The sequence below is a fragment of the Ursus arctos genome, unplaced genomic scaffold (genome assembly GCF_023065955.2).
Source record: "Ursus arctos isolate Adak ecotype North America unplaced genomic scaffold, UrsArc2.0 scaffold_6, whole genome shotgun sequence".
Taxonomy (NCBI): Eukaryota; Metazoa; Chordata; class Mammalia; order Carnivora; family Ursidae; genus Ursus; species Ursus arctos.
Window position 1 is genome coordinate 19,701,966 of NW_026623078.1, and position 15,933 is coordinate 19,717,898.

The 15,933-nt window shown below is 43.4% G+C and overlaps 1 protein-coding gene across 1 annotated transcript in view; it reads left to right on the forward strand.

The window, feature by feature from the left end:
• Positions 1 to 3,138: 3,138 nt before the first annotated feature.
• CLVS1 (clavesin 1) overlaps positions 3,139 to 15,933 on the forward strand; it is a 165,522-nt gene continuing 152,727 nt past the window's right edge. Inside the window, exon 1 of the mRNA XM_026516426.2 lies at positions 3,139 to 3,593. Coding sequence (XP_026372211.1) covers positions 3,139 to 3,593 — 455 coding nt within the window. The remainder of the gene's footprint in view (positions 3,594 to 15,933) is intronic.

Below are 15,933 nucleotides of genomic sequence, written 5' to 3' on the forward strand. Positions count from 1 at the left end.
AAAGGGAAACCACTCACTCACTGAAACAATGTTTTGACTATTTTCTTTATTCATTTACTCTTTATATACTTATTGGGCACCTACTCAGTGGTAGACACTGTTCTAGGCACTGAGGATAGATGGGTGAACACAGCAAAGTCGCTCCACTCATGGGCTGACACTCTTTGTGCCAGGCACTCTACTGGGGTACACAGATGGGTGGGATCCAGCTTTTCTCTGTAAGGAGTTCAGAGTAAAGAGGGAGAGGGAGATGGCAATGAAATAATGTTGTTGGGGCTATGGGACTGTCAGTGACCTGGAAAGTTCAGGGAGGGTTACCTAGAGAAAATGGTGTCCAGATGACTCCTGAAGGGTGAAGAGGAGTTCATCAGAGGTCATTCTTCGTCAAGACCCACAGAGGTGAGGAGAAACTTCATGTGGCTCAGTGTGGCTGCATGGCCAGGTGGTGAATCTGGAGAGAGATAAGGACCAGATGATGAGGAGTCTTGGAAACTTTATTACATACTTTTATACTTTATCCTGGGACAACTGGCAGTCATTGGTCAATGTCAGTCAAGGAATGACATGAGCAAATTTCAACTAGAATCCAGAGAATGGATTGGAGAAGGGCAAGTTTGGCAACAAGGGCACCATAGAGAGGATGTTGCAGGGCTAAACAGACAAGGACTGATGTGACCCAAAGACAGTGAAAATGGATGGAAAAAAACAGGCAGATTTAAGAAATATTGTGAAAGTAATTGTCTGGAAGCGAGTGGTAAGGGAGAGAATGGAGTAAGAGTGGACTCCCAGGTTTCTAGAATTGGAAACTGCACAGCAGATGACGTCAGTCACTAAGAGATGGAGGTAGAGGAGTGAATTCAGGATGAGGAACTAGGATTAGTTCAGGTTTAAGCACATTGAGTTTGTGGTGTCTAGAGGACATCTCTGTAGGGTTGTTGAGAAGGTGGTTGGATGTGTAACCTGGAGACTAGGAGAGAGCTATAGACAGAAGTTACATTACATGTAGGTGGTCAAACCATGGGTCAGGATCCTGGAAACACTACACTGAAGTGTTCACAGAAAGAGAAGACCAAATAGGAGTCAACAAGGCTAAGAGAAAAATCAGGGTGTCTGGAGTCAGAGAAAAAGAGTGGGAGAATGGCAGAGACAGTTTTAAGAAGGATGAAGTCATCAATAGCAAATACGGATAGAGTTCACTCACAAAGAGTACTGAAATTTGTCTATTGGATGTAGGAACAAAAAGATCATTCACTAGTAGGGTGACCATCTGTCTTGGTTTGCTTAGAATTGTCCCAGTTTATGGCTATTGTTCCAGCATTATTATTATTATTATAAGTGCTCCCTCATGTCTAAATTTGGACGGTAAATTATATGATCATTCTGCTCAAGTGGTTGGTGGGAGCAGTAAAGACATATTGCCGTGGGTGTAGGGATTAACTGGAAGAAGAGACATCAAACACGGGAACTCTCTGAAGGAGTCTGATAAGGCTACTTAGATAGGGAATTTTAACATCAAACGAACATCGAGCTAGATAGATTTGGAAGTTTCTTCCAATCCCGGGAATAGTTCATAGCATTATTTTCCATTTACCATTCAAAATGAAGTGAAAATCAAGACTTTGTATTATTTCTCATATTCACATGTTACAGAGCTAAATGCTGTTTTCTTGCAAATTATTTTAGAAAGCCAACATTTTATACATAAAATTTCTATTATTTCATTATCTTGAAGATGAATACCAGTTACTTGAACTGTTCTTCTTCACCCTCATATTACAGTGTAAAGCAGAAATGTGTGAGTTGATTGTCTCCCTTAAGAACTAACCCGTAGTTCTAAATTAAGCAGAAGAATAATTTTATCTTTTAAATTATTTCGTATGACAAAACAGTACCAATAAAAATCAGTTTGGGAATAAATACTCTGCCTCTCACTGCAAATACTGTCAACCTAGGAGAAAAACACATGCCTTCATTTACACCGAATATGTCTTCTGATTTTTGCAACTTCCGGGTTAGACCAAACAGATGTCTGAAAGCATTTATATTTAAAATGAGAAAGATGCATATAATATGGGTGCACCTCTGTCTGCCATTTAGGTAGAGAAGTCACAAGAGATGTATCTGAGGAGATTCAAACAATCTTTATCATAAGTAAAATGATCTCTCAGAGCAACAGGAAAGTTCTATAAAATGGGAGGATTTTTAAGCCTGTGTAGATATTGGGTCAGCAGGGAGGCTCCCCGGGGTTTCAAGTCCCTTTGCTTTTCCTACAGAAGAGTAACAAAGACAAACAATAAAGCTGCTTGTAATGTCCACACGTGAGCACCCTTTCTCACTGCTGTTGAATATGATTATTGAAGGTCAGGTTTCCAGCCAAAAGGCTGCTGCCCTCCCCCTTCCCCAGGCCATTGTTAGTTCAGTTTTGAGTAATTAGGTACCTGTGGGGTTAGGATAGAGTGACCTTTAACAGTCCCTTTTTATTGTTAAGATGCAAATGACTGCCTTTTAAAAAGGTGGGGGGAGGGGGTATTTCTGTGAAAGGTACTTCTGTTTGAGAAAAGAGGCTAATGGGGAGCAATAAATTGTAGAGCAGCTGTAATTTCTAGGCTTGTGAACAGCCCCATAAAGCATGCTGCAGCAGAAAAGGATCTTTCTTCTGCTTCTTAGAGTAATTAATCAAAGAGCAATCTACTACTAATCTGACCATATACTATTATGTTAACCAGTCAGTGTGACTAAAAAGTTCCCAAACACATTTCAAATATTTGCATATGATGCATTCAAGATGTCAACAATAAAATTCTGCCAATTACAGCATTTTAAAGATCATTTACCCTTTATTCTTTAGAGACCTAATCTAATCAAACCCACAGAACAATACTGCTTTTCTCTCTCAGTTCCAATTAATTTGCCCAGATGTTGTATCATCACTATTTTGTCTCTCTTGTGTGCATTTGTTTTGCAGTAAGAAATGGTCTCAGCTTTGCTTCTTTTTTGGATGGCCACCACCACGTAAGACCTGAATGTCCTACTGCTTTCCAAGAACAGAAAGAAGACCTTCTATTTGTGTGTTTCTGTGGCAGCGTGGTGGTAACAAATCCGTTGAATGGGCCCCGATTTCAGCAGACCATCAGGTGAATGGGACCAGTCTCCCTTCTTCCAAAATATCAGAAATTAAGCACGTGGAAAGGAGATTCAGGCAAGATGACCCATTTACAGGCCGGGCTCAGTCCAGAGACTATAGAGAAAGCTCGCCTGGAACTGAATGAAAATCCAGATGTCTTACATCAGGATATCCAGCAAGTCAGGGACATGATCATCACCAGGCCTGACATTGGGTTTTTACGTACAGATGATGCCTTCATCCTGAGATTTCTCCGAGCCAGGAAGTTTCACCAAGCAGATGCCTTCAGACTCCTGGCCCAGTACTTTCAGTACCGCCAGCTGAACCTGGACATGTTCAAAAACTTCAAGGCTGATGATCCCGGGATTAAGAGGGCCCTCATCGATGGGTTCCCTGGAGTGCTGGAAACCCGTGATCACTACGGGAGGAAGATTCTTCTACTGTTTGCAGCCAATTGGGATCAGAGTAGGTAAATGTAGATAGTGTTTTTACTTGGTTTTTCTTTTTCATAAGTGTCCTCACTGCATGTTTGGGGCTGTATGGCTTTCATTTTTACAAAATGCAAACAATGTGTGACTAGTGGGTTTTCATTTAAAAATCTATCTATCTATCTATCTATCTATCTATCTATCTAATCTATCTATCTGTCTATCTATCTATCTAGTCCACACAGCCACAAAGGAAGGTTTAAGGCCACAAGATTACCGTCATCAAAAGGCAATCCCAGGTTCATGGCAGTGGTTTGGAACAATAGAATTGTAGTGTTAGAATTGTAAGACATCTTAGAAATCCTTTTTCTATTCATCAGAGTGGATCATTTATTTTAATAAAATTGAAAGTTGGTCTTCTAGAAGAACCATATATTCTGTCTTTCATGTTCTCATCTTTAACAACCCAAAACAACAAAAATGGATTTAGTAGATAGCTTTAAATCAAGTGTTTTCAACACATAAATAATTTCTTGGATCCTCTCCATGACTTTAATATCCTATGTTTCTTCTGAAAGCCAGAAATGCATCTCTCCCTGAAAATCCTATAAAGAACTGCAAACTCAACATGTCCCAAACTGAACGCACTGTCTTCCCCACTATATCTGCCCTTCCATCTATCCAGTCTCTCCAGCCAGAAATCTGAGTGTCATCCTGAACTGCTTCTTGCTTTTGCTCTTCACATCCAATTAGTTGCCAAGTCCCACCCCTTTCTTCTTAAGAACCTCTCGAATCTTGTCACCTCTCTTTGCTCCCATTGTTATTGCCTTGCTTGAGGGTCTAATCATTTCTCATTTGAATTTCTGCAATAGATTCTTACCTAGCATCCCTGCCTCTGATCTACTCTCTTCTGAGCCATTCTGGTCTACATCACAGCTGGAGTGACCCTTCCAAAATTCTGTGGTGTCACTCTGCTGATTAAAATCTTCAGTGACCTGCAAGGCCTTCAAAATAAAGTAAGGCCCTTTATGATGCACCTTGTACATCTCCTGCAGTGTGTCACCCTTTGCCCTTCCTGGTCTCTGGTCCAGCTGGAAGGAAGTATAAGTCTTGCCTTGACTAACTGAGGTTTTTCTGTGCCTCCAAGCCTTTGGACTTGCCTCATCAAGCACCGAAAGGAGAGACCAGCCTCTTCTTATCCCAATTCCAACCATCCTGGACACAGTCTGCCTACTGATTCATACTCATCTTTATGCTTCTTCCCTGAATAGTTTTCATGTATCCTCCACCCTTGAACCCTTCCATCTGCTAAGACACTAAGTAGTGGTCCTTTGTTCATATTTCCACAAAGCATTCACAATAGGAATGTAAAGACCATATACTCTACTGAGCATTTGTATATATTGTCTCATTTAACCCAATGAGAACTTTTCATGAAAGATATTATTATTATTTCTATGTCACATTTGATGACACAAGACTTCAAGAAATTAAGTAACTCACTCAGTATCACATAACTAGTGAAATATGGAGTGGGTGTGGAGCTCCGGTAGTCTGACTTGAAAGAGAGTTGTCTTAACTTGACTTCACTGTAATTATGTGTTTACTTGTGTACTCTTTCTTATGCCTCCTCCCAAGACTGCAAGTTCCTTGAGGGCAGAAGACTGTCACTTTCATGTTTATCTCTTTGGCACAATATCAATAAATCTGAATGAGAAAGAATGCACGAGTCAATCTCCAAAACTTCATCTGTGACTTTAGTCTTCACAGAAGTATCCTCATGGAAATGTTTATGGTCCCTGGGGAGACACAGGTTTAACTTTAAAAATATACCAAAGAATCCCTCCCCAATATAATTAAAAGGAATTTCTAGGGTGGCCCTTTAGTACTTCATATCATTCCTCCTCCTCTTAAAAATAATACTGTAAGACACTTTAGAACCACTGGCTATTTTTTGGTTGATAAATTGGGATTGGGCAACTTAATCCTGAAGAGGTATTTCAGGGTTTTAACACTATCACTCTAGAGCTTGGTCAGCTCTGCCCCCCGGGCCAGAACGCCTTTCCATGTTTCTGCTCTGTTAACACAACGTCCCTGCCAGCAAAGAGCCCATCACCCAATCCACTGTCTTGCAGTGTGCAGACATACAAATGGCTAACTCCCATCGACCATAGGAGAATTCACCATCAACACAGGGCAGCAGTCTTACACCCGAAGAAAACAGCCATCCTTTTGAGAATGGCACGTTAATATTTTGGATTTTGTAACAGGACAATTTTGATGATTCTGGAGAATAATCATGCTGACTTCATTTGCGCTTAGTTGTTGTAAGTGTTCTAGAACTCCCATCTGCTAAGACACTAAGTGGTGATTTACACATAAAAAAATACATCATCGCAAAGTATCTTATTTTGTATTAGCATTTGGTCCGAATGTATCTCAAAATGGTTAAGAAGTAATAACAAATAGTAATAGTAAGAAGAAGTGAAGCTCCGAGAGAACAATCCAAATGTTTATGATCATGATAACCTTGAATGAGTTAGAGTCCTCTATTCCTTAGTTTCCTCAAGTGTGAAATAAGAAGCTCAAGCTAGGTAATCCCTGAGACACCTCAGCTCTAATGGCTCATGAATGTAAAGCTCATTCAGCCTGATCCTATGGATGGATGGAAAGGGATTTTAAAATTCACTCTATAGCTGCCTAACTCACTAGGCTTTTTGAAGTATCTCTCTTCCTCTCTTCCTCCCATCCTCGCCCCCCACCCCACAAAGGCTGAGTCTACTTGAGGCATTTTTTTCAAACTATACAGTACTATTTGTTCCAAATATTTTGGTTTCAACAAGAAGGTAAATGATCAGGCTAGCCCATTGAGAGCCAAAGATAATTAGAAGCAAACAAACCTCTGTTTGAACCCAGGTACTGTCACGTGCTCTCCTGGTCACATGACCTGGGACAAGCAACCTCTCTGAGACTCAGTTGTCTCATCTGTAAGGTGGGGGTGATAGTGATGTCTATCTAATACTGCAGCTAGGAGGATCAAATGAAAAAAATGCACTTAAGGAACACAACTCACTGTTTGGCACACGGTAAAAATCTCAATAAATATGAGCTTCTGGTATTATTATTAATATTATAAAACACCCCACTACAAAAATAATCAAGCACAGATGGTAGATAGATAAATATAGAGACAGGAGTACAATACCTGAAAATGAAAATGGGCCAGTGAGTGCGGTCTGCCTGTATGCCCATCCTAAGTACCTCTTTGTGTTCTCCCCAAACATGTTCCCTGTCACACAGACCCAGCCTAAATGGGGCCCAAAAGGCCTGGAAGAGTGGCACAGCTTTGCAAAATGATTACTTCACTCTCATTGGGCTCCTAAGATGACTGGGAAGCGATTTGCATGTCTCGTATGAAAGGTTTACTGAGATTAAAATGGTTATTAATATTTATTAAAACTATGTAAATCTCATTCATCTCAGCCCAGGCAGCATGAACAAAAGTGCAGAGCGGTGAGCGACAGGAAGCGTTGTCCTCCAGAGGCACGCGGGGGGCTCTGTCAGCCTGGGTGAGGTGTGCCAACTAAAGGGCAGGAGCGCTGGGCTCAAGCATGGACTGGCCTCCTCCAGAAATCGGGCCTCAGCGGAGGGCTGTGTGGTTTCTGTATTTCCTGAGGTTGCCCCAGTGAACTGAAATGAGTTAGATGAAATCAGCACTCACATAGTTATTCATAAAATGAAGCTGGCATTTTCCGGGTCAGCAGAGTTTGCGTCTCAGCTCACCTGCTAGGTGTATACTGGAGACGTAGGGGGACACCATTGCTCAACGAGTCCTTTGATCTTTCTCACCTAAATTCAGTTTGCCCCTTAAGATCTGATAAAAAATAAATTTGTTTCTTGTTTCTTTCTGATTCACATACTTGTACCTAGTCATACAGCCTGATATGCCCATACTCAGCTAAAGAAGTGTTAAGCTTGGTCAAGTTATTTTACTTTCTGGAGGCTCCATTTCACTAAGGGGAAATGGGTATAATATCTGGCATGTGGAGCTGTTACAAGGATTAACCCCACTTGCTCTCCTTGATGGTGTCCAAGAGGTGGAATAGAACAGTGATTAAATGCGCCCAGAAACTCTGAAGCCAGACAGCCGGCTTCATATCCTAGCTGCCTCCCCACCCGCAATGTGATTCTGAGCAAGTTGTTTAAATTCTTATTACCCTGTTTCTCACCTAAAGTGGGGGTGATGATGATCATACATTAACGCTAGTTGGTGTTCAACAAATGGCAGTTATTTCTTAAGAAAAAGAAATTCCAATCAGGCAAATATCTAGGATACTGGGTCATGAGATGCACTTTGCAAATCCAGATGGTAGCATTTGAACCATGACCAACTTTCCTTCACCTGGAAAAGTATAAAAAATGCAACGAAGACCCCAAGTCGCCATGTTTCAAAGTGCTCTCAGGTAGCTCAGTTGTGGCTGGGAGCTCTGAGAAATCATCTGGTCTTAGTGTCCCTCCCTATAGTGTTTACTACATTCTCAGGTTATAAGAAAGACATTTGGGAAGGAGGATCCAGATAATAAAAGCCCCACAATAGACTACAATAGTATCTGTTAGTGCTCGGTATAGACCAGGTAGTCCCCAACTACTTAAATGGGAGAAAAATAATTGGAAACACGTTGAAAGTCATAATATATAAAATGACATTGGACATTCTTTGGTCAGTGTGTTGTTTCTTTCTCACAATTAAAAAGCTCAGAAGCTAGCAACCAGGTTGAAAATTAGTTGGTTCTTTCAGGAAGCTGGGGCACCCGAAGGAAGAACTGAGTTAGGGCAATTTAGTAGAGCATAAAGGGGACCAATGGACAACTGGATTTCTACCTTCAAGTATATACAGTTATTACAAGAAGGCAATAAATCTTGTAGGCTCTCTTTCCCTACCATACAGAACAAGGGCCAAGATTTGGACTGAAGCTCAACCAACTGCATGGAAGGCTAGGGAGTCAAGACTTCAGCACAAGGGTGAGGGACTGAGACATTTCCCTGGGGTGTAAAATTTAAGGGGGCACCAAAGCACTCAGTAATCAAAAGAAGTAATTTCTTCAAATAATATTTTAAAATCAAAATTAATGCAAAAAAATCTATCATGAACAAAATGTCAAAATTTTAAAGAAGGTAGCATAAGGTCACTGATTTTTCCTTGTGCCTCAGGCTCTGATATAGCTCAGCAAGGCACTTCTTGGGCCAATCAGATTTCAAAAGAGAAAAGCCTTAAGTTGGCTCCTAGTCAATTACATTAAAGTACCTGAGACTGAATATCTATATACTCGAACAGTTGCATAGAACCTTATGATTCCCAAGCATTCCCATGCACATTTTCTGAGATAATGCTCATTAATCATTTGGGGCATATCACTAAGGGACAGAAGACAAAGAAGAAGTTTGAGGAGGAGAAGATACTTTCTAATCAAGGAACTAAATGACTCATCAATGGGAAAACTTAGACTCAGAGCTTCTAATTCCAAGCTCCAAAGACATCTGGAGCCAATTGTTCAGCCCCTGAGTGATTAGATATTTCAGAACATCCACACAGCTTCTGAAAGCCTGTAACTGGATTTGCTGGCGGTGGACGTGTGTGTGGATGAGTGCGGTGAGTCACAGTGGACAGGATCTGAGGTTGAGGGGCAGTGATTCTCAAAAGGGGCACAACGGCTGTTTGGATCTGTTTGGTTCTTAATGCATAAGACTGTGGAGCATTGTGGAATGTTTAGTATCCCCTCTCCCAGGCACTATGGCAATTGAAAAGTCCACCTTCACATTTCCAAAGTCCTTAGGGGAGCTGGAGTCCACTTTGAAAACCCCTGATGGGGAGTGTCTAGAAATGTCCTAACACCAATGTCAATAACTACCCTTTGTTAAGTACCTCTGTGCCAAATGTTATATATATATATATATATATTTTTTTTCCTAATCCTTATCGTAAACGCACAAGGATCTATATGGTGTATAGGTAATATATAAAGGGATGGAATTCTTCCCTGTTTTGTTTGAACATAAAGGCTATGCTTTCTCGCTAAGCCCTAGCTATGACCTCATTCCTACACTGAACTCAGGAGTTTCCAAAGCCTCTTACAATCCAAATCTGAATTACTGGTATGTTGCTAGATGGTAGTGTGGCTCCAGGGTCCAAAGTCCAGGTTTTTCACACCTTGTCCTCAGCTCCCTCCTCTTGCCGAGAGGCACTGGGAGGCTCGGGGTACACAGTGAAGCCATTCCTTGTGCGTGCATTCTAGTGGGGCTCAGACAGTAAAGAATGTGCATTAGAAGCTGGGTGCGTGAGAAGTTGAGAGGATTCTGGAGGCTCAATGTCAAGGGTTTGCCTAGTCCTCACTATGAGTAAGAGGAAAGGAAGCAGAGAAGAACTTATCACTTTAGTTTGAGCAAATATAAAAGCAGCTGGGGTGCTGACCAATAGACCACACTTGTCGTTCTTCTGTGGGATGAACCCAAGCCTCATTCCTTCCTTCATGCTCTCAATAAACATCCCAAACAGCTTCTGAGGGTCCAGAAGGAGTATTCCTGTTCTGAGCTCAGGCTCCCAGGACAGCTTCTCACACCAGTCCCCCACCCTGAGTCCCTCCAGGCATTCAATGATGGGAAGATGAAGGCTACAGGGTACTTGACCTTCCCACCTTTCCAATTCTGAAAGCAAGGACACTGTCATATTTACTTTATAATGTAGAAAACAAGCTGGAAGCTGTCTGTTCTTAGGGACGGGTGCTTTTCCACTCCCTGGTTTTTTTCTGGGAAGGCGTTCAGCTGCTTCTCGTCCCCTCATGCCAGGCAGTAATTTATTTGATGGATATACTGGAGATAGCGAGCTCCTTCAAACGTCATGGCTTATTGCTGACCTGTGGCAACCTCCAAAGTGCTGACGTGGCAAATGTCCCGGCAGCTCTGTGGTGTGATTTGGCAGTGGGAGATGAACATTAAGTAGGTTCTTTCTTCTGATTAAAACCCCGAGGCAGTAGGTGGGATATAACTCTTCAAACTATAAATAAGCCAGTTGATTGAGGTTCACCTTTAGCTTTTGCAAGAGCACGGAAGAGCTTTTTATAAGTAGCAGGGGGTCTGAGCCTCATTCCATTTGACTGTCGTCAGTTTAAGAACTGTGGCACAAAAGGGGACAGACACATTTCTAATCCATGCCGAGCATTGGTGAGGTGAGAAGAGATGAGGCAGGCCAAGGGGATTTTATGTCTCTCGCCAGGGCCAGGAGGTAACCCTCCTCCCCAGATCCTAAAGCCTATTGAGAGAGGTTCCAGAAAAAGATTTCACTGTCTGTTCTTCCCGCAGATACATTCCTGGAATTGTTCTGGTAGTGATCGGTTTTCCAATTGTCACGAGCTTGGAAAGGAGCAAAAATGAACTGAGGAGAGTTATTACAACCACCAAATCAAACTTGCTTGCCAGGAGCTAACCATGTGGCTGATAGTAATGCCCCTGTGTAGACACTATTAATATCCGCATTTTGCAGATGATAAAATTAAGGCTCAGAGAGGTTAGGTAACCTATCCAAGATCACACTGCTGGGAAGGGGCTAAAACAGGAGGGATCTCAGACCGAACTCTTTTGCCAAATTTGGGGGCCACTGAGTCAGACATTCAGGAGGGCTCTCAGGGAGGGATCAGTAAGCAAGCAAGCTAACACCAGGCCCTTCCAGGTCTCCAAAGATTTAAAAAGGACCTCATAGCTCAGCAGGCAAATCCTATTGCCACATATTCTAATCTCACAAACACCTGGCAAACTAAATGTTGAAAATCCTATCCACTCTCTTCCCTAATTCTTTGACAGTGGTTAACAGTGACGACAACTTTGATTGTTGTTGTTGTTTTCAATCCCAGCTCCATAAAACAATCTGGTTTTTGCTTGGAATATGTTACCGAAAGGGGTGTCAATATGAGCCTGGCTTAAGATAGTGACTGAAGGCTCGACCCACCGCTTGCATTGAGACAAGTGTCCTATGGAGATGACCCGTCAGCACACAGAACCCCAGCTCCACAGTTTGCTAGCTCTGTGACCTTGGTACCATACGTACCTCCCCTAACCCTCGGGTTCCTCCCTGTCTGGTCATGATCACATGCACTTTGCAGGGCTGTGACGATGAAATGAGTTGCTAGATCAGTAAGGGGTCTGGCACCTAGGGAGCCATTTCCCTTCCTGACTGTCATCCACGTGGTTTTCCCACTTGTGTCCGTCTAATCCAGAGTCTAAAACGCCCAAGATACGATTCCTCATTCTGTTGAAAGCTCTTATAAAATGGGCTATATCTCTGTTATGTGCTCCTAAAAAGCCGGTGATTGATGAGGGGAGGGAGTGAGGCGAGTTTATGTCACTTCCTCGGCCCCCTGGATGAGGAGATGGCTTGTCATGTGGCTCAAACTCACAGTTCCTCCAATATTTCTTTTGAATCCCCTTCGTCCTCCACGAAACTCCTTATTGGACGTTCTCCAGCACTTCCACGCTAATTCCACTTCGTCCGGGGGGCTCAGCGGCCTTCTGCCCACAGCCACCATCCCCTTGTGGTGGAGCTCGGGCCCTTGCCAGCTTGCCTGTGAGAACCGTCTCCCGGACGGATGGAGCAGGGTCTCTGTTGGGAGAGAACGCAGCAGCGTCGGCCCCTGCCTAGCTGGGTGGCGGGCCCTTGGAGACGGGTCCCACGTCACCGGGCTCCGCAGCATGTTATAAAAGCTGGGCAGCTGTGTGGTGAGAAGGGGCCACAAGGACGGGGAGAGCCAGCTTTTATCGATAGCTTATCTTTCCAGGCCAGCTGTTCCTCCCAAATTCACACTTAAAAGCCCAGGAGTTTAAAAGACAGGGCCCTCATTACCTTGCAGATAAAAAAGTCTCCTCCGATCGCTAGAAATTTAAGGGCCTGGAGAATAACTGTCTTCCTTCCAGAGCACGCCCGGATAAAGCAGCCAACGCTGAGCTTGCTCTCAATTCCTTGACTTGAAATCATGCTGCAGTCGGGATATGACCTGTGTCTGCTCTTGCAAAGGCCAGGGTCAGTAAAAGAGGACCCAGAGAAAGGGCAATTTTTAAGTGTGGTGTTGCCTGTATGCTGCGTTTGCTGTTGATTTTCTCATAAGTATAGCTGACTTCTCCAAAGAGCGCATGGCAAGAGATGGGGCCTTTTCCTGTACAACGCGAAGCTCTCCCTGGGTGATTAACCACTTTCCCCAGGTCTCAATAAACCAGGAAGCATCTTCGGATCCCCTTTACAAGGAGGATACTGTAGCGCGGAGAAGGAAGCCCCTTGGCATTTGCCCACACTCCAACCCCCCAATCCCTGAGCCCCGAAACGCAGCTCTTGAAGAAGCCACCAGCTCTCCTACCCTTTAAATATGGTTCCTAGATAATCGCTCCTGAATGGGGATGTACAGAACCTTGAACAGCTGCTGGAATGATTAAATGCCTGCACTTGCCTGAGGTTGTAAATCAGGCTCAGAAGCCATTTATTGTGAATGTACTATAAAGCAGCAGAAGTTATTGCCACACTGCTGCAAAATGTAACATCGGAGAGGAAAATGAAGAGAGGGTACATTTTGTTGTGAAGGCTTTAAAGTGATGTGTTGTTTTTTTCTTTGCACATTCTCTTCCTGTTTCTCATCATTTTTCTCTTCTCTTTGCCTCTAAGTCTTCCCTATCTCCAACACTCCCCGCTGAGTGTCTCTGGATCTAATTGCGATTGTGGCACTCCCACAAATAACACCCAGCACCTTTCGGGATTCGAGAATGTTCATATTAGTAATGCTCCTGGCCATTGAGCATCTCCTCAGGCTGTATTATTTAATTTAATCCTCACTAGCATTTGCGAAGGAGATATTATTATCTTTGTTTTAAATAGAGGGTATTTCATCTGGACAAAATCACAAGGCTGGCTAGTGAGGTGATCCTGAGTATTTCTCTTTCTCCTTCTTCGTGGTGCTTGATTATATTTGGGGTCTGCTCTTGGTGATCGTGCCACTGAATCTCTGCTCAGAATTCATTGCGGAATCCCTGCTCAGGAGTCTTTAATGGCTCCTTAATAAAGCTGGTTCAGTCTCTTCGTCACACATTGCACCCAATAAAACCGTAAGAATTTGGCATCGCTTTCCTTATCCAAAGGACACCTTCTGCTCAAGTCAAATGGCTCTCCCTCCTCTCTTCCCCCTCCCCTGTTCATCCCATCCCTCCCCAACCTTTGCTTCTGTCGTTCCTCCTACTCGATCTTCATTCCTCTGATGAGGTGAGCACGGGCCCTCCAGGAACCCTGAGAAGAGGAATGCTGGGGGCATTAGCTGACTTGAAGGAGAAGGAAGATAAAACAGGCAGAGGGAAGCAAATGTGAGGGAGGCTGCTTGAGACAGCAAGAGCCCACTCTGCAGGGACCCAGGGTGAGAAAGCGCCTGCCGCCTTAAGAGAGCCTTGCTGGGTTGCACTGAGCATAGACTAGAAGGGCCTCTATGGAGAGAGACGAGGCTGAGGAGGTAGGCCGAGGCCAGGAATTATCCCTGCTTGCCATAAGGAATTTGGGATTTAGACTTAAGGACAAGCCAAGTCCTACTCATCTTTCAAAGCTCATATTCACACTAAGAAACTTTGCCCCTGGCTGGGGCAGCACTGATCTCTCCTTTGTTCTTCCCTGAATGCCTGTCACATTCATCTTTGCTGTACACTTTTTCAGGCTTCAAGGAAGCTCCTGGAAGCAGAACACTATTTTTTTTCTTCTTGGTATCCATGGGTACAGAGTAGGGCTCAGTAAAGTCCCCTCCACTGACTCGTGGAGAGCAGTTTGGAATGATGGAAAGCCCACACAGAGAGGCTCTTTCTAGACTCTTCCCAATGACTATATTCTTGGGGAGGGGACCGGAGTTGCATGTAGTTGAACTGGAGGAGGAAGGAGGAAGAGACTAGGGTACTTTGTCTACCCCTTGTCCAGTGATTCTCAGCATGACAGAAGGGAGACCGAGAGTGTTGTAGAAGCATCAGGAGCAACCCAGGTGCAGAAACGGGGCCGACATTGTGGGTTCCCCCGTGGCTCCATCCCCTGTGTGACTTGAGCTCCAGTGCCAATCATCCGATAATGAAGTGAAGTGCACTTTCTCTCATCTCTCAGATTCTATGCTCTGTGTCATCGTGCATCAGAGCAAGTGAAGAAAAGACTTCACATAGAGAAAGCGTCACTGTTCAGGGGCTACTTTCCGTGCAGAGCTCGGGGAATGGGAACCTGATTCCCTGCCTCGTTCTCAGTGAATGGCTTTTGCTTTCTACTCAGTGTCCTCAGTGGAAATCAGTGGATTTCGTTCATCACACATTTCCTCCTGAGTTGCTGATGAGTTGATCCGTCCCGTATTAACAGCGTGCATACTGGTTAGTACATTGCTCCCCGCAGGTGGATTGCAGTTTGATATTTGATCTGTGAAATCGCCCGGAGTAATAACAGTAACGTCTCCTTTACCTTATATCTTTGTAAGGCAAGAGGGTATTCTAGAGATGTGAAGTCTTCAAATAGTTGAGGGCTGCCTTTTAAGGCCCAATTTTAAAGTTTTATTTTATTCCGTTTTGGTTTGAAAGCAAACACAACCTTAGAATGCATTGGATATTCCCTACTTTGTTAAATATAATTGAACACTTTCTTCATGACAAGTGGGGAGTATGATGCATGTAAATGACTGTACCCTGGGCTAGGAAATAGCTATCAGGCTGGGGATTCCTGGGGCATATGAGCTTGCCCTCATGCCACGTGGTCCATACTGGCTTGCTATATATGCTTCCTAATTCTTTTTTGTTTGGTTTGGTTTTTTTGGCACTTCTCCTCTCAGCTCTTAATTGATGACTGTTAGTGGGTTTGCTTCAAAACCCTCTCTCCTAATTCTCTGTGGGCTAGGAAGTCAGGAAACAGAGCTTGTTGAATTCTATGCTTTGGGTGAGGACCTATGGGGAATCCCAAGGAATAAAGTAAATGAGCTGTAGCAGGGCATGAATTTTATAACATCTCATCTGTATGCTCAGAAATATGGCTCTGCCTAATGCTCCAGCAGGCAGGGCACGAAGCACCTTCCCTTGTAGCCTCTATTTGGAACTGTGCAAAACTGAAAACCTGAGCAATTTTTCTTCCAAGGTTTCTCTAACCTTGGATTCATGTACAACACACCCCTCTGACTTATGTACCCTTCTCACCTTTAATACTTCCCTCAGCCTAACAGGAAAGGGCTTATATCTTAATTTATATTTGGATTAAAACCCATTTTTACCAAAGTGGTGACTATCCTTTGTATTTGCTTTCTTTTTTATCCTTTGTGTTTTCATGTTTTGACTTTTCTAGATGTTAAATAT